Below are 19975 nucleotides of genomic sequence, written 5' to 3'. Positions count from 1 at the left end.
GAATTTCAATATAAGTACGTTGTTAAAGTACTATTATTTGAGCTCATAATATGTTTTGTGTGGTTAAATTATAGTTTAAGTACTGAAAGAGAATTTAAATTTTTTTGTCACATACTGGGGGGGTGATTGATAAGTTCGTGGCCTAGGGTAGAAGGAATCAATTTTAGAAAACCTAGCATATTTACTTTTCCTACATTCACACACTTAGTCCAGCAGTCGTAGAGCATACGGATCCGTTCTTTGTAAAAGTGGTCCACAGCACGGGTGATTGATAAGTTCGTGACCTAAGGTAGAAGGAGATGAGTTATAACTTCAAACTTTCTGCATTTTCACTCAAGGAGTTAAACTGCACGTGCATGTAACGAGAGTGTCTTGGACCTCCAGGTGGTCCACAGCTGGGATGATTGATAAGTTTGTGGCCTAAGGTAGAAGGAGATGAGTTATACAGCTCTCGTTACATGCACGTGCAGTTCAACTCTTTGAGTGAAAATGCAGAAAGTTTGAAGTTAATAGCTGATCTCCTTCTACCTTAGGCTATGAACTTATCAATCACCCCTGCTGTGGACCAATTCTGGAGGTCCAAGACGCCGACTTCTACAAAGAAGGGATCCATGTGCTCCACGACCGCTGGACTAAGTGTGTAAATGTAGGAAAAATAAATGTGCTAGGTTTTCTAAAATTGACTCCTTCTACGTTAGGCCACAAACTTATCAATCACCCCTCGTATACAGTATATAGAAATATCAAAACATACAGTGAAATATGTTGTTTGCTTCTTGATTAGTAAGGATGTCAAAGGCTACAAGGAGAATGGGGTTGAGAGAAATAGTAAATCAGCCATGATGGAATGGTGCAGCAGATTCGATGGGCTGAATGGCCTAGTTCTGCTCCTATGTTTTATGGTATTCTAACATCATGGACTAATTGGCATTAACTGGTAATTATTTTTGAAGATGCTTGTTTAAATGTAGAAATTTTATAACCCATTCTGTTGGTTTCAGCTGTTTTCAAGTTATTTTGGGTTTGTATAATTGGTATGAATAAGCCTTTGTCCTCATCATAGAGTCAGAGAACACAGGGTCATCGGAAGACGTCTAGGACCATTGATTATTCTTTAATAATCTCCACAGAAAAGAACTATTTCCTAAGTGAAGCCATTATAACTGATAATTATCTTTTGTATATATGAAATTAATTAATTATCCAATTTATAATTCTGCTGTTTTCAATATCTACTCCATTAAAACACAGTCTATTGTTTTATTTATTGCTGTTTCGCCTCAGGGCTGTTTCTTCCCTCCCATTCCACCCAGGATTTGTCCACTGCGGAAGTATTAGTGGTGAGGTTGAGATACCTTATTTAATGTGAGCTGTCACAGATTGCTGGACACATGGCACCACTTCACAATTAGCCTTGTGATAGCTACATCTCACCCTTAACTCCCATGAGATTTCCAACAAGTTGCTGTATTTAAACAGAACAAGCAATTAAGATGAGCTAACTTGTCTTCCTTAGCTGCCTTCTATGTAAGATGGCAGCGTGCACGGATGCAGCGGCGATGCCAGATCTAGTCAAAGACGTATTTGTTCATCCTTTACGTCTTTTTTATGATTGCAAGTCATTGTTGGAGACTAAGAACATCAAGTATTGCCGGACTAGCCCATCGGCGAGTTGCTTGATAGTGATGGATCTGGACTTAGTGCGTATCATTGGTGTGTTGTGGCCTAGTTACGTAGCACTGTGCCGCAATGCTGCACAGTGCGAGTGACCGCCTATGATGTTTTTATTGTGATCACAAGACATTGGTAATATACTATACTGCAAATCCGGTTCACTGGTTCATTGGCAAGACTGGTGGCGGGGGAGCTGTGTTGTCGTGAGGACTAGGCCTTTGCCTTGGGGTTGCCTGTTGCAGTCACCCAGGAGGAGAGATGCCAGAGGTGGTGTAGGAGAGCGCAGAGCCTTTATAGGCATGCTGGAATTCGTACTGGCTTAGCGGCTGGCTCCCCCCATCAGTGCTGCCCTCCAATGATTGCTCGGTGCTGCCCTCTGATATTCCATCAGGGCTGCCCTCTAGTGTTCATTCATGGAAGAACGAGCTGCCCAGGATAACTTACCATCATTCTAGAGTCATGCCACTCAGGGACCTGGCTATCTAATTATTTCTTTGTGACTGTTTTTCTGCAATCATATGATTTTTGTGCTATGCGCTATGTGCAGGGTGCTGTGCGCTGATGGTAATGTGTTTTGCACCTGTGGAGGAACCCTGTTTCACTTGAAAATATTTACAAAATATTTATGAATAATTTATAAAATAAATGAATAATTACAAAACTTGAACTTGAAAATGCAATCAGTGGCCACTTTACTAGGTTCATGAATGGAACAGGGTGTGGACTTCTGCTGCTGTAGTCTATCCATGCCAACAGTTGATATGCTGTGTGTTCAGAGATGCTCTTTTACACACCACTGTTGTGACATGTGGTTATTTGAGTTACTGTCGTCTTCCTGTCAGCTTGAACCAGTCCGGCCATTCTCCTCTGACCTCTCTCATGAACAAGGCATTTTCACCCACAGAAGTGCTGCTCAGGAGATGTTTTTCGTTGTTTTTCACACAACTCTCTGTGAAATCTCAAGACTGTTGTGTGTGAAAATCCAACAGTTTCTGAGATACTCAAACCACCCCGTATGGTGCCAACAATCATTCCACGGTCAAAGCCACTTAGATCACATTTCTTCCCCATTCTGATGTCTGGTCTGGACAACAACTGAACCTCTTGAGCGCATCTGCATGTTTTGAGTTGCTGTCACATGATTGGCTGATTAGATATTTTCTGGTGTCCCAATCAGAGGAGGTTTCTCGCAGGTTGGCTGCACTCATTTAAAAGGAGAGCTACGCGGGCGCTCGGTGCCATTCCGGTGGCCCAGTCAGCAGCAGGAGCAGAGCAGAGAGGAGTAAATAAAAGTACAGTAAGGACAAGCAGAGCAGCCATTGTTGGGAGTGGGCCAGTGGTGAGAGGGTACTACCTCTGTGTGGAGTGCATCCAGCCGCAGGGCCTTGAAATGATCTGGAGCAGCAGCTGGATGACCTTTGGCTTGTACAGGAGAGTGAGGAGATCATTGACTGAGTTACAGGGAAGTTGTCACCCCTAATTTGCAAGAGGTAGGTAGTTGGGTGACTTTCAGGAGAAGGAATGGGAAGGTGAATAGGCAGTTAGTGACCATAAGACATAGCAGCAGAATCAGACCATTTGGCCCATCAAGTCTGCTCTGCCGTTCAATCATGGCTGATCCTTATTTGCCCTCCTCAGCCCCATGCCCTGACCTTCTCCCCGTAACCTTTGATGCTGTGTCCAATCAGGAACTTATCAAGCTCTGCCTTAAATACACCCAATGACCTGGCCTCCGCAGCTGCCTGTGGTAATAAATTCCACAAATTTAGCACCATCTGGCTAAAGAAATTTCTCCACATTTCTGTTTTAAATGCACGCCCCTCTATCCTGAGGCTGAGCCCTCTTGTCCTAGACTCCCCCATCATGGGAAACATCTTTTCCATGTCTACTCTGTCTAGGCCTTTCAACATTCGAAAGGCTTCAATGAGATCACTCTGATCCTTCTGAATTCCAAAGCCATCGAACGATCCTTGTATACCCATCTAAGAGTTTCTTAAATGTCTCGAATGTATCTTCCTCAACGCCATCATCCCTGGCTATGCATTCCATGCGCACGTCACTCTCTGGCCTCCACAGCTGTTAAAAAAAAAACACCTTTGACATCCCCAGTACTTCCTTCCAATCACCTTCAAATTATGCACACTTCTATTTGTTACTTCCATCCTGTGAAAATGTCTCTGCCTATCCACTTTTGTCATCTTGTAAGAATGAGACCTTAACACGACATCTTTGTAGGTTAAGCAACACACATCAAAGTTGCTGGTGAACGCAGCAGGCCAGGCAGCATCTCTAGGAAGAGGTACAGTCGACGTCTCAGGCCGAGACCCTTCGTCAGGACTAACTGAAGGAAGAGTGAGTAAGAGATTTGAAAATGGGAGGGAGAGGGGGAGGGGGAGATCCAAAATGATAGGAGAAGACAGGAGGGGGAGGGATGGAGCCAAGAGCTGGACAGGTGATTGGCAAAGGGGATATGAGAGGATCATGGGACAGGCGGTCCGGGGAGAAAGACAATGGGAGGGGGGGAACCAGAGGATGGGCAAAGGGTATAGTCAGAGGGACAGAGGGAGAAAAATGAGAGTGAGAGAAAGAATGTGTGTATATAAATAAGTAACGGATGGGGTACGAGGGGGAGGTGGGGCATTAGCGGAAGTTAGAGAAGTCGATGTTCATGCCATCAGGTTGGAGGCTACCCAGACGGAATATAAGGTGTTGTTCCTCCAACATGAGTGTGGCTTCATCTTTACAGTAGAGGAGGCCGTGGATATTCATCTTTACAGTAGAGGAGGCCGTGGATAACACCTTATATTCCGTCTGGGTAGCCTCCAACCTGATGGCATGAATATCGACTTCTCTAACTTCCGCTAATGCCCCACCTCCCCCTCGTACCCCATCTGTTATTTATTTTTATACTCACATTCTTTCTCTCACTCTCATTTTTCTCCCTCTGTCCCTCTGACTATACCACTTGCCCATCCTCTGGTTTCCCCCCCCTTGTCTTTCTCCCCGGACCTCCTGTCCCATGATCCTCTCGTATCCCCTTTTGCCAATCACCTGTCCAGCTCTTGGCTCCATCACTCCCCCTCCTGTCTTCTCCTATCATTTTGGATCTCTCCCTCCCCCTCCAACTTTCAAATCCTTTACTCACTCTTCCTTCAGTTAGTCCTGACGAAGGGTCTCGGCCTGAAACGTTGACTGTACCTCTTCCTGGAGATGCTGCCTGGCCTTCAGCGTTCACCAGCAACTTTGATGTGTGTTGCTTGAATTTCCAGCATCTGCAGAATTCCTGTTGTTTGCATCTTTGTAGGTTACTCTTTTTCCCATTCCCCATTTTGGTTCCCTCCTCACTTGCTCCCTTTGGTGCACCTCCTCCTGCCTTTTCTCCCAGAGTGTACTGATCTCTCTAATCAGATTCCTTCTTCTTCAGCCCTTAACCTGCAATGTGTTCCGTGGGCCTCTGTTGTCAAGCGTAGGGCTTCTAGGTTTCTTCAGCATGTGTGCTTACTAATTGTTATCTTAACTACAGCCATTAAGTTCTTGTGCTTTCGGTTAAATCTTGTCAATTTATGACTGGCTCGGGTTTCCTGCATTCTGTGATTATCGAAAGGGGACTCTCGCTTAGTGCTGGAGCAGAATCCTCATGTTTGTGGAGAATGATATGTCTCATGTGTCACTCTGTTGTGCTTCCAATGCTTTGTTGGTATTTCTATGTCTAACCTCTTGTTTTATTCTCTGCATGGGGAGTCTGCCGTACCCCCCACATCTGGGTTGAGTCGTTGCCAGCGCTCACCGTGACAGAGTCTGCTATTCCTCCGCACCTGGGACCACTGTGACATTTACCTTTTCCACTTAGTCTCCCCCCCCACCACAGCTCTCTACTTCATGGAGGAAACTACAGAGGGGATGTTAGTGGTAGGTTTTTTACACAGAGAGCGGTGGGTGCGTGTGACACTCTGCCAGGGTGGTGGTAGAGGCAGATACATTAGGGACATTTAAGAGACTCTTAGATAGGCACATGGATGATAGAAAAAATTAGTGGGCTATATAGGAGGGAAGGGCTAGATTGATCTTAGAGTCAGTTAAAAGGTCAGCAGAACATCATGGGCTGAAGTGCCTGTACCGAGTTGTAATGTTCTACAGTTTTTACAGTACGTTATCAACATTAAAAGTCACGGATTAACTATATGGCTGGCCCGATGTTTAATGCATCTCCTTACAGATCCAGCTCTAAGATTGGAGTTCAATTCCTGCCGCAGCCTGTAAGAGGTTTGTATGTCTCCCTGTGACTGAGTGGATTTCCTCCGGGTGCTTTGGTTTCCTCCCACATTCCCAAGGTGTGCAGGTCAGGTTAGTGAGTTGTAGGCTTGCTATGATGGTGCCAGAAGTGTGGCGACACCTGCAGGCAGCCCAGCACAGTCCTTGCGGATTTGATTCAGCGCAGACGATGCATTTCACTGTACATTTCAACACTCTCTGTATGTTTCACTACATGCCTAAGACCAACGGTGTTACCCTCCAGTGTTCTGTCGGTGGAATAACAAGCTGGGTTGTGTTCCTGTGTGGTTGAGCAATAGTTAAACTTGAACTTAATCTCAACATTAAAAATAAATCACGTTCAATATCACTGACATACAGTACTGTGCAAAGTCTTATGCACGTGTATAGAGAAACTGTGCCTAAGACTTCGGACAGTACTGTAGTAAATTTATGTATTGCACTGTACTGCTACCTTAAAAAAAGAAACAAATTTTATGACATACGTGAGTGATGATAAACCTGATTTTGATATGACTCTCTGTTGTGACTGAGAGTGGTAAGGGAGCAGGGAGAGAGGAATCATGGTTGGGAAAAGGGAAAGCAACAGAAAGACGCTCTGTAATGATCAATAAACCAATTGTTTGGGATCAAGTGACTTGCCTGGTGTCTCAGGGCTGGGTGTGTAGGCACCCACACCACCACCCCCACTTGGCAGTCCTTCTCTGCCACCTGTCTGCCACCCCTCTAGTAATGCTCCAACCTCGCCATTCCCAACGTCATTTACTCCTGCCAGATTTACAAACTTGCTCTCCGCTCCACATTGACAAATACAGAAGTCTGCAAAAGTCTTGGGCACCCTAGCTATACATATGTGTCTAAGACTTTGCACAGCACTGTACATGTGACAAATAAAGCTAATAAAGTGGGTCTTTATGGTTACAAAAACATATGCTTAATGCCAATGTTACAACCATTGGGGTTCCTGTAACTAAAAGTACAGATTATAAATTAACCAGGTTATAGAACTCAAAGGAATAACATACAGGCTTAGAGAGAAGTCTTTATGCTCCTGAGAATGTAGAAATCCGTGGTTCTATCCTTGTTGCATAACATACAGATCCATAAACTCCACAGGAATTAATGGATCTTCCGTTGCCTCATCTTTTACAGTCATATTCCACTGTTTCTCTATGGTATAAAACCACAAAAACCACAGTGGAATTTCAACACTGCTGAGAAATATTATGATGGACTTAATTCAAACATATTCACTGTGCCTTCTTTATATCCAGTTTCTCTATATTAAGACAACTGCAGCTAATATCATTTTGTGTCTGTATGTGCTGGATTGTAGCTATATGTGCTTTGTGTGACTGTATGTACTGTGTTTTGCACCTTGGTCCCAAAAGATTGATGTTTCGTTTAGCTGCATACATGTGTATGGTTGAATGACAATAACCTTGAACTTGAAATACAATAAATTTCCACAATGCACAATTCACTCAGCAATCATGGCTGGCCCAATATCTTCTTGGGAGCATCAGGAAAGGAATATGAATCATGTTTAACAGTCCTGACCCAGGGAGGCTCCATGGCAGATTTCCCTGCCAACAATAACACCTGTCTCTTCCAGTGAAATGTAATTATTTTGAGCAGAATGTGAAGAAATTTTATTGTGGCACTGCGTGAAGCATGAAGGTGAGACACTGCAGCTAAATCATTTCAAGTCCTGCGCATTTTGCAAATAAATATGCTACCCATCACTGAACTGTTGTTTTACCTCTTATTTGTGTGGTCTCATATGTAGGTCTTTATATTGTACTCCATTAATTGTGTCATCACTGGCTAAGGGTGCCTCAGGGCATAAGGGCATAGGGAGTTTAGGGCAGGGGTTCCCAACCTGGGGTCCACAGACCCTCGGTTAGAGATAACGGTCCATGGAATAGAACGTTGGAAAGGGTTTCACAGTTGGAGTATTGAGTTCATTTCTGGTCGCCCCATTATAGGAAGGATGAAGACACTTTAGTTTAAAGTAAATGTATTATCAAGGTACGTACTATATATGTCACCATATACTACTTTGGGATCCATTTTCTTGTGGGCACTCGCAGTAGAACAACGAAATACAATAGATTAAATGAAAAACGACAGATGTAAACAAAGACTGACAACCAACCAATGTAAAAAAAAGACAAACTGCAAATAATAATTAAGTAGATAGATCGATGTATAAAGCTGAGAAGTTGAGTTGTAGACTCCTTATGGAAGCGAGTCCATAAGTTTTAGAAACGGTTCTGAATTGAGAGGAATGAAATTATCCATACTTATTCAGAAGCCTGATGGTTGAAGGGTCATAACTGCTCCTGAATCTAGTGATGTGGGACCAATGGCAGCAGCAAGAAGCGAGCATGATCTGGATGGTTGGGGTCCAAAGAGGATGCAGAACAGATTTGCTAAGATGCTGCCTGGATCAGAGAGCACGTCTTACAAGGAGAGCTTCAGCAAGCTATGGGAAAAGTACCAGCACCCTTTCCCTGCTATGGTTCACAGCTACTGCACATGGAGAGAGAAGCACGTCAATGGCCGTAAGGGCCATTTTGACAGCCTGTACCATCTGGAGACTGTAGACTCTGCAAGCCTCCTTTTAGCAGCCAGCAGGGGCTACTCATCCATTTGTTTGAAAGCATTGTTCTGAGGTAACCCCCCCCCCCCACCACTTCAACATTTATCAGCTAAATGGAGCGAGGACCTGTAACAGAGTCATTAGCCTGACAATGATACTGTCTCATAAGAAATAAATAGGCCGATTTGTCCCTGCAGGATATTCTTCTAGTTAATAATATTGTGCTTGATCTGATCTCAGCCTCAGCTCCAAAAATCTCTCCGTCCCAGCCAGGAATAACTTTAGTGACTCAGCCTCCTCAACTCACTGGGGCTTCCAAACATTTAACGATCTTTGGAAAGAAAAAAAAAATCATCCAAAATGTGTGATATTGGTTTCAGAGTTCTGCCATCTGGCTCTAGATCTGTTTTATGAAGGGGACCATCCTCTCAGCTTTGCTCTATCAAGCCCCATTAAAGTCACATTTACTTCAATATGGCTGGCAAGATGGAGATATGCCTCTACCAAAGGAGGTGTAAGGCACTCATTCCCTCTGCTAGCCTGTAGGTCACCCTCGGGCAAGGTGCAGTACCTGCTTAGCACCGCCCCCCCGATCAGGGTCATGTGAAGCCATGGGAACAGGTGGTGGATGGTCGTATGAGCAGCTGGTGCAGATCACTAGTCCTGGTTATGCGACCATGACGCCAGGCAGATAATCTCCGAAGAGTATTGATAATGGCTGGGGTCATCCATCATGTAAAGACCCTGCCCATAAAAAGACAATGGCAAACCACTTCTGTAGAAAAAATTGCCAAGAACAGTTATGGTGAAAGATCATGATTGCCCACATCATATGACACAGCACGTAATGATGAGGATGATACTTCAATAAGATAACGGTTTTTATAAACTCCAGTGAGTACATTTTCAGTCTCAAACATTTGTGAGAGGACTACCTCATCACAAGACCATAAGACATTGGAGTAGAATTAGACTTTCCATCATGGCTGCTTTATTTTTCCTCTCAAACTCATTCTCCTGCCTTCTCCCCATAATCTTCAATGCACTTACTATTCAAGAACCTATCACCATCCACTTTAAATATACCCTATGATTTGGCCTCCACAGCCATCTCTGGCAATGAATTCCACAGGTTCACCACCCTCTGGTAAAGAAATTCACCAGAGTTCTCTCTGTTCTGAAGGGACATCCTAATATTCTGAGGCTGTGCTCTCTGGTCCTAGACCCTCCCACTAATAGAAATGTCCTGCCTTTTAAATTTGATGGTTTCAATGAGACTTCTCCCCCTCTCCTATTAGTTTAAACTCCAGCAAGTACAGACCCAGAACTAAGAGACACTCCTCATATGCTAACCTTTTCATTACCAGAATCATTCTTGTGAACTTCCTCTGTACCTTTTCCAATGCCAGCACAACCTTTCTTAGATAAGGAGCCAAAAACTGCTTACAATACTCCAAATGCAGTCTGTTTAATGCCTTATAAATCCCCAGCATTATATCATTGCTCCACTAGAAATGAATGCTAATATTGCAATTGCCTTGCTTACTAATGACTCAATGCGCAAATTAATCTTTAAAGAATCCTGCACTGGGACTCCAAGTCCCTGTACCTCTGATCTCCAAATTTGCTTGCCATTTAGATAATAGTGAACGTCTTTATCCGTTCTACTGAAGTGCAAGACCATGCGCTTCCCTGCATTGTATTCTGTCAGCCATGCCTTTGTCCATTCTCCCAATCCGTTTAAGTCCTTCAGCACACTTTCTGATTCCTGAACACTACCTGCCCCTCCACCTATCTTACTGTAATCCACAAACTTGGCCACAAAGCCATCAGTTCCATGATCCAGATCAGCAGTCCCGATACCAAACCCTGTGGAACACCATTAGTGATATGCAGTCAACCAGAAAAGGCCCCTTTTATTCCCACTTTCTGCCTCTTGCAGTCACCCAATCTTCTATCCATGCTTGTACCTTTCCTGTAATTACATGGGATCTTATCTTAGTTAGCAGCATCATGTGTGGCACTTCGTGAAAGTCCAAGTTGGGATTAATAACCTGGAGCCCACAGACCCCTCGGTTAGTGGTAGGGGTTCATGGCATAAAAAAGATTGGGAACCCCTGTTCCAAGTAAATAACATTCACTAACTCTCCTTTGTCTATCCTGTTATTTCTGCACTGAATTTCTACCCTTCCAAAGAAAATGCATTTTTATTAGAGGAAACTAAAAGATAGTAGTCCAGATATGGTCTATCCAATGTTCTGTTTAATTCTAGCTTGCTTTTCCTAATACTTACTTCCATCACCCCTTCTGATTATTCAATCAGCTGCATGTCCATCTTGACTACTTGTAAACAGAATATAGACAAAGACATTGGAGCAAAAGAAAGGGCATAGTTTTGTGAAAACATCATCAAAATCATAAAAAAAAAATAAAGAAAACAAGGAAGAACCAATTTGATGGTATGCGCTATTTGTTGGACAATAGCTGTTAACCATAGAGAGGAAAATTAGTTCTGATGAAGGGTTTTGGCCCAAAACATTATCTGTTTACTCTTTTCCATAGATGCTGACTGGCCTGCTGAGTTCCTCTAGCATTTTGTGTGTCTGGCAAGGAAAACTAGTCATCTTTCTGAAAATTCATGAGGTGAATCTAAACTTGCTCTGTTCACAATGATCAAGAAGGTTCTTGCCTCTGGGATTTTTTAGCCAATGGAATTCAACAAGGTGTTTAGAAAGTCACACACACAAAATTTTAGAGGAACTGAGTAGGTCAGGCAGTGTCTATGGAGAGGAATAAGCAGTTGACAATTTGGGCCAAGACCCTTCATCAGCACTGGAAAGGAAGAGGGAAGAAGCCAGAATAAGAAGGTGGGGGGTGAGGGGAGAGGAAGGCGTACAAGCTCGCAGATGACAGGTGAAGCAACACCAATGCAGTCATCAATCAAAATCAGAATCAGAACCTCTTTACAGCCAGAATGTGAAACTTACCAGAAGTAATTATGGGTCGGTGTCAAGCATTTAATAGACAACACAATAGCAACCAACAATTTCCAAGACAATAGCGCAAACAGCCATGAGCAATCAACAATTGGCAGATTGGTCACATGAGCATTATCCACTGAAGGCTTGGAACATGGACTGTTCCATGTAGCCAGTGAAAAGGCAGCCATAGCTGGTGTCCATGTGCATGTCCGTGGCTACACCTTGTCTTTGGAGAAGGTGGGAGGAGCCGAAAGAGAAATTGTTGAGTGTGAGGACCAATTCCACCAGATGATTGAGGGTGGTGGTGGAGGGGAACTGGTTAGGTCTGTTATCCAGTGGAGAGCGTTAAGGCCTTCCCGATGGAGGATAGGAGGGACTGGACATTCATAGTGAGAATGAGATCAGAAAACTGAAAACATTTGAAAAGATGATTATAGATCTCTGATTAAAAAAAAGCGGCCAAATTTTGGTGCCGGTTCCATAATTGTACCTTAGCAAATGGGATGTTTAGTTTAGTAAATTGTGCTATCTGTAAAATGTCAGAACTTGAAAGACAGCTAATCTGAGGCAGATGCTGATAGCATTCTGACCATGACTGTATTACCCGCGAAGGCAAGACATTCAATGGGTGAGTTATCTAAACAAGTTCTTACTCATCTATTCCATTGACCTGGGTGATTTTTTAATGATCACGGAGTGCTAAGTACAGAGGGACAGGAAATTCCCCAATGATAATTTCACCTCTTAAACATCTCATTTTTCAGTTCAATTGTCTTGCAAAATGGCCGCCATGCTTACTTAAGGACAGCCACATCCCTTATCTGAAAGATTTCTGTATGTGTCTTAAAGGTACACAAATGAGAGGAAACTGGAGGGATATGGGCATTGTGAAGGCATGAGGGATTAGCTTAGATGGCCATTTGACTACTAGTTTATTTGGTTTGGCACAACATTGTGGGCCAAATGTCTTGTTCCTAAACTGCACGTTTCTATGTTCTGTGTTCTATGTTTCGTAGTGATACGTTAAGCTGGGTTTCCTGCTAAGTGTGAATTTCTTTTCACACAAAAGGAATTGGCAAAATCTGGGAAGGTTAGAATCTTGCAGTGTGATCTGTGCTGATTCAAGGCCATGCATCTCATTTAGATCAGAGACATTCACGGGGTGTGGGGGGGCAAAGGAACAACAGCTGGCAAAACAGATCAAAAACTGAGAACCTACTGTGAGGAAGACAAGTGTTATGTTATTGAACAGAATATGCTAGGGAAGGAAGAGTTGGAAGAATCCTGCTTGGTACCTTGTGAGTGCTGCTTAAAATAGTACAAGTAGAATAATTACCAAGCATATGTGAGAACTGTGGTAAAACATGAAAAAGCAATAACAATTTGACCTCATAGTTCATATATGATGTATAATTAATTGAATTTACTGCACAATTTATGATACTTTAAATATTAATGTATACTTTATAAATTAAATGCTTTCAATAATCTTTAAAAGCAGAATGAGTTAAAGAAAACAGAATCCATAAATACAAGAATTAGTAGATGCACAATACATCTGATATTCATGAAAGCAGGGATTTCCAGCCATTTTTATGCCACTAACCCCTACTATTAACTGAGAGGTCTGTGGACCTCAAGTTGGGAAGCCCTGGTCTAAAGGAAGGTAAATTGTTCAGTTCAGCGACCTCTTCCCCCCCCCCCACCACCACCACCACCACCACCACCACCACCACCACCACCACCGTCCCCAATCCATATCCTGAGTGCCCTTACCTGCAATGTAGATCGTTCTGAAGTACTTAGACCCTGTAGAGTTCAGGTTAAAATGGGAATCAGCCCAGCAGACGGACAGCAGAGCAAGTAACAGCAGAGAAGTCATTGTTGAGGCTGCAGAGGTTCACTTCACTGTGGGAAAAGCTGAAAGTATTTGGGTTAATTGAATAAATGAGCAGAGATCCCGGCAGCTGCAAAACTGAGCTGAACCCTGCTGCAGTCAAATAATCGTTATCCTACTCCACAGTTAAATTTGACCGGTTAAGTAATAACATGAAGCATGGATTGTTATGAAAGTCTAATTTTTGTAAGATTAACAAAATTCATGCATAAATTACAGAAAGAAAAAAAAGCAGCTGAAACACAGTTGCTACGTTATTTAAGAGCCGTACTATAGAGACAAGTAGAAACAATCTTTTGTACAGCATTAGTCACGTTATTGCACACAATATTTTCAAATGACATCCATTTCATATAGATCACTTTTGGCTTAAAACCCCCAGAGTTAAAAGGATGATGAAAAGTGCAATGAACAGTTCAGCACAGTAATCAGTATCATGCTCAGAACTGCAGGAAACCATTTGCAGCATTTTAGTTTATCCCTTCAGACAGAGCCAAAACATGAAACTAAAACTCCTGAAGTCTACTTACCATTTTAACCAGTGCTATCACTTGGGGTAGCAATGTAGAATAAGATGAGGAAACTAGGTTAGAGTGGACAGTGCTCGCACTGCAGTCATACAGATTGATTTTTCATTCATTTTTAACCTAGGATGCTGACGCACAAACTCATTGTGCTAGGTAGCATGTCCGCAGTCAGCAAGCTGCATGCAGCAGAGGGGCACACCAGGCTCTCTGTACAGCCACGAGATTTAAGCTGAATGCCAGCATAGATGTACAGGGTACTTAGAAAGAGATCTGGGATACTGCATTGCAATGAACAGACTGCAACAAAATAAGGCAGATTCCATTTATAACTCGTTCTTACAGCAGTTGCAGGGTACTTTGTCTGTCTCTGCTACTGTACTTGTGCTGCCGAACAAGAGAACGACAGGCAATAATATGGAAATACATAAGCATGTGCTGCAGTCCACATGAACTGAACCACATCATTAAAGACATTGTTAAAACCGAACAGCACTCATTTTACAAGGTCAAAGTGCATTAAAGAAAGATCCTGAAACTCCATCAATCTCTCTACGGCCTGTTACGTCGCTGGTGTTTGGAGCAGCAACGAAGATCCTCCATCCCTGATGGTGTTTGGGGCTTTCTTCACCATGTTGGTAGCTTCCTCTCGGTTTTCACTACTGTCAGTCATGCAAGTCCTGGGTGGAGACTCAGGAATACCATTGCACTTGAAGGATTCTTCATTGCTGTTTCCATAACAGTTTTGTTTTACCAGCTGGGGTTGTTAGCCCTGAGCTGAACCCCCAAACCTGGAAGACCGGTGGACCAATCCTTTGACCTATTTAGCAAGGGTGACCCGACCAAGAGCCAAAGCACAAAGTCCTGACTCCAGCCAACATAGCTCTTTGGATCATTGATGCACACGAGCCTCCAAACCCAAAGGCTGTGGTCCTTTTGGAGAAAACGCCAGCAATGAACACCAATCAATGTGTAGAACAGTACAATGCAGCACAGTTCAACCAACAATATTGTGCCAACCCTTTAGCCTACTCCAGGACCAATCTCACTCTTCCCTCCAAAAGAGCCTTCTGTTTTCCTCTCATGCAACATTGAACATAGTACACGGAATATTACAGCCCTTTGGCCCACAATGTTGGGCTGAAACTTTAACCTACTCTAAGATCAATCTAACCTTCCTCTCCTACACAGACCTTCAATTCTCTCTCTCCATAAGCCTATTAAGGAGTTTCTTAAATACCCCCAGTGCATCTAGCACCACATTTCACTTACCTACTACTCCCTGAGTAAAATCTTACTTCTGATATCTCACCCTCCCCAGATACTTTCATCTGATTACCTTAAAATTATGCTTCCACGTATTAGCCATTTCCATGCTAGGGAAAAAAAATCTTTCTATTGTAGCGGTGTGCTACACACAGCGCTAGAATAACGACACGCAGTCGGTGAGTTGGAGTTGTGATAAAAGAGATTTATTCAAACTTTGCGGCCTCCTTTAAAGCCTTCCCAATCCCGCCCTCCCCGGGGAATACATATTCGCAGACCCTTTCCACGTGCGGGATTTTCCCCCTGCTGGTGAAGATGGCCTGGCGCCCTTTTTGGGACCGGTCTCTCTGTCTGCGCGCGCTGTTTCGTGAGCCGGTTCGAGTGTGTTGGAAAGTGGGTCGCCACACTATGCCCTTTATCATCTTATGCATCTCTATCAAATCACCTCTCATCCTCCTTCACTCCAGAAAGAAAAGCCCTATCTCTCTCAGCCTATCACCATAAGACATGCTCTCTAATTCAGACGGTGTTGAGGTAAATTTCCTCTGCACCAAATCTAAATACTCCGCATCCTTCCTATAATGAGGCAATCAGAAATTCCCTGCAGAGACCATTCCATAATTGTAGAGGCCAGTTTAAAAAAAATAGAATATAGAACACAGAGTATTGTGCCGACCTTTCAACGTACTCTAAGATCAATCTAACACTTCCTTCCCACATAACCCTCCATTTTTCTATCATCCATGTGCCTATCAAAGTGTCCCTTAAATGTTCCTACTGTATCTCCCCCTGCTACCACCCCTGGCAATATGTTCCAAGCACTCACCGCTCTCCCTGTAAAAAACCTACCTGTGACATCACCACCCCCGTACTCTCCTCCAATCATGTTCAAGCTATGCATTGAAATTGTCACATAAGATGATACTAGAAATTGAATTTTAGGCATCATTTTTTGACTTTTCAACTCACTGGGGTGAGTTGCTTCACATGAACTACATTGCTTCTGCGCTGGTATGGTCTTCAACTGTGGTCTAGTGGGATGGCTCCTTAACCATCTGTCCACCTTGACAGGAGAGAGAGCCACTTATGCGGTCAGGTATTGGAATTAGAATTGGTTTATTATTGTCATATGTATCGAGATACAGGGACAAGCTTGTCTTTCATACTGTTCATATGGATCAGATCATCACACAGCACATTGAAATAGAAGAAGGTAAACCAATAACAATGCAGAACAAAGTGTAAAATCTACAGAGAAAGTGCAGTGCAGGTAAACAATGAAGTATAAGATGATAACAAGGTATTAGGAACACTTTGGGAACAGCTTCTTCCCCTCTGCCGTCAGAGTTCTGAACGGTCCCCAAATCCATGAACGCTGCCACACTGTTTTGCTCTTTTTGCACTATTTATGAATTTATTGTCTCTTCTTATTGTGATTTATGGTAATTTATGTGTATCGCACTGCATCACTACTGCCAAGTAACAAATTTCATAACAGCTTTCTGCCTGAGGCTCCTGATTAAAAAATGCGAAGTCAATCACACAGATTGGGATTCAGATTCGCCTCACTTATAACATGCATATCGAAACATATAGGGAATTACATTGTTTGCATTAACAACCTACGCTGTAATGCGGGCAGCCTGCAAGTGCCGCCACACATCCTGGTGCCAATGTACAGTGCTCTGCAAAAGTATTAGCCACATATTAGATTAGATTAGATTTAGAGTACAGATACAAAGCTAATGAAATGCAATTAGCATCTGACCAGAAGTGCGTAAGAATAGTGTTATTTAAAAAATAACTGTGAATAAAAAGTAAGTGCTACAGCATACAAATATATAAGTACAGACACAGTACAATACGGATGCAATAGTCATAGTCATAGTCATACTTTATTGCTTAGCGCTGTGATGAGGGGTTCAACAGAGTCACAGCCTCAAGGAAGAAGCTCTTCCTGAGCCTGTTGGTGTGGGAGCGGAGGCTCCTGTAGCGCCTACCGGATGGGAGGAGAGTAAAAAGGCCATGGTTAGGGTGAGATACATCCTTGATAATGGGAGGAGGAGATGACGGTGGGAGGAGAAGATGGCGGCGCGACGCAGCTTGCAGCGGCCACTCCGGTGGTGATGTCTGTTACTTGTCAAGTAGGGTGCCATGCACAATCCTCATTTGATGGAGATGGACGTGAGAGCACGGAGGAACATCTGGTGAAACTTCTGAAATGCCTGTTTCACTGCTGCTGCTACTACTGTGTGGTCCGGAATCGCCGGAGAAGGCCCCGAGCCCTCGGCTTTGCTTGTTGCTCGGCGGCCGGGGCGTGGTCGAAGTGCTCAGCAGAGGATGGTGCTCGGAGAGGCTGTATCAGAGGGGCTGGTCAGAGGCTCGAAGTTTTTGGACAGACTCAGAGTCGGCTGCAGTCGGGTGCTTCCAATGCATTGGCAAGTTGTCGGCGCATGGAGGTTCACGGCAGGGAGAGTTCCTCCCTTCTGCCGTCTGCGTTAGGTGATGAGTCGATCGGGACTTTGAGACTTTTTTTTACCGTGCCCACGGTCTGCTCTTTATCAAATTATGGTATTGCTTTGCACTGTTGTAACTATATGTTATAGTTATGTGGTTTTGTTAGTTTTAGTCTTGGTTTGTCCTGTGTTTCTGTGATATCATTCTGGAGGAACATAGTATCATTTTTTAATGCATGCATTTCTAAATGACAATAAACGAGGACTGAGTCTCCTCATAATCTAATCTAATCTAATAATGCTTTTCGCCCTGCCCAGGCAGTGTTTATGGTAGATGTTCTCAATGGTGGGCAATTGGGTGCCGATAATATACATATGCGTATACGTATATACATAGCTAGGGTGCACAGTACTGTATTCGTCAACGTAGAGCGGAGAGCAAGTTTGTAAATCTGGTGGAAGCACAGGATGTTGCGAATGGTGAGGATGGAGTGCCATCACCCAGGTCATGCCTTGTTCTCATTGCTACCATCAAGAAGGAGGTACTGAAGCCTGAAGGCACACAATCAATCTTTCAGGAACAGCTTCTCCCCCTCTGCCATCAGATTTCTGAATGGACATTGAACCCACGAACACTACCTCACTACTTTTTTATTCTGCGCTACTTTTATTTTGTACTACTTATTTAATTTAACTATTTTGTGTTTATATCCTTAATGTAATTCACATTTTTTCTCTATTATTATGCTTTACAATGTACTGCTGCCATAAAGACAATTTGCATGACATATTCCAGTAATATTAAACCTGATTCTGATTGGCCTGTAGATTACTGAGTTTATACCTGTGTAGTATTTTGAAGAGTTCCTTTAGGTTGTTATAGTCAGGGGTGGTAGTGTGGATACCTATTAAATCCTCCCAATGGCATGTACCTGAAATAACCTCTCACAACCAAATCCGGCTACTTGTATTCACTTGTGGCTTAGAAAGGGCAAAGGCAAGTTATGGGAGCCTTAAAGCCAGTCAGTTTGGGAAGATGGGGCTTGTCAACCGTGGTTGGCAGCTCACCTAGGAGAAGGAAATCTTGGACCTCAAATCTCCGCAGCCTCTGACTATACCCACTCACGTGGAAGGCTTCGGGAGTAAACTCTGATGAAAAATCTGGAGTCCCTGAGGCAGTCCTATGTTGGGTTGGTTATAGGCGACTACTATGATGGGCAAATCCTACGACCCGCTGGTGCCAAACTGTATTGGTCTCTGCCGTTCACTGGAATTCACCAGCTGCATGGAAAGAGGGAGCCTGCTGCATGTTGTATGGCCATATTGTATGGCCCTGGTTTGCGTATCACATGGACAGCTGGGACACAACATCCATTCTCGACCCTGACTAACAGAGTGCATCAAGATAAGTACTTTGAAGCTGTGAACATTGACAGAGAATTGGCTCAGGAATGGGATAAACAATGAGTTTCAGTTCTGCAATCCATAACTAAGGGGGTGTCTCAATTATTTATTAAGTTCAAAGTTCATATCTCAAAGTAAAATTTTATTATCAAAGTACATACATGCCACCACATACAAGCCTGAGATCCATTTTCCTGTTGGCATACTCAGCAATCTATAGCGTAGTAACTATAACAGGATCAATGAAAAATCAACCAGAGTGCAGAAGACAACAAACTGTGCAAATATAAATACAAGTAAATAGCAATACATAACGAGAACATGAAATAACAAGAAAAAGACCCTTAAAGTGAGATCATTGGTTGTAGGAACATCTCATTGGATGGGCAAGTAAGTAAGTAAGTGCAGTTATCCCCTTTTGTTCAGGAGCTGATGGTTGAGGGGTAGTAACTGTTTGTGACGTTCCTATACCTTCTACCTGATAGCAGCAGTGAAAAGAGAGCATGACCTGGGTGGTGAGAATCTTTGATGATGGATGCTGCTTTCCTATGACGTTGTTTCATGTAGATAGTTGGAGTAGATAAAATGATTGAATGCATGGTGTCCAGTGATTCAATCTCTGACAAAAGAAATTCCTCTTCATCTCTGCTTTTAGTCTGAAACTAGTTCCCTAATTCCAGATTCTCCTGCAATGGAAAACGTTATCACAGCATCTGCCACTTAAGCCCCGCAGAATTTCACTTGGATCAAATATCAGTAAGATGTCTCATCCTTCAAAACTCCATTGAGCGTTGTCCCAGCCTACGCAACTGATCCTCATAAAATAATCCCTTCGGCCTACAAATCAAGCAACACATATAAAAGTTGCTGGTGAACGCAGCAGGCCAGGCAGCATC

At 43.2% G+C, this 19975-nt stretch overlaps 1 protein-coding gene across 2 annotated transcripts in view; it reads right to left on the bottom strand.

Annotated features, from left to right (window-relative positions):
• The window catches only part of hapln1b (hyaluronan and proteoglycan link protein 1b), a 119085-nt gene that overhangs the window by 45797 nt on the left and 53313 nt on the right, over positions 1 to 19975 (bottom strand). For both annotated transcript variants that reach the window (XM_072281038.1, XM_072281039.1), the window contains one exon: positions 13309 to 13452. In XM_072281038.1, the coding sequence (XP_072137139.1) occupies positions 13309 to 13414 (106 nt within the window). In that variant the 5' untranslated portion in view covers positions 13415 to 13452. The remainder of the gene's footprint in view (positions 1 to 13308; positions 13453 to 19975) is intronic.

This window comes from Mobula birostris, chromosome 17, assembly GCF_030028105.1.
Source record: "Mobula birostris isolate sMobBir1 chromosome 17, sMobBir1.hap1, whole genome shotgun sequence".
Taxonomy (NCBI): Eukaryota; Metazoa; Chordata; class Chondrichthyes; order Myliobatiformes; family Myliobatidae; genus Mobula; species Mobula birostris.
Note: the sequence above shows the minus strand (reverse complement) of the source record. Positions and strands in the feature narration are given on the sequence as shown.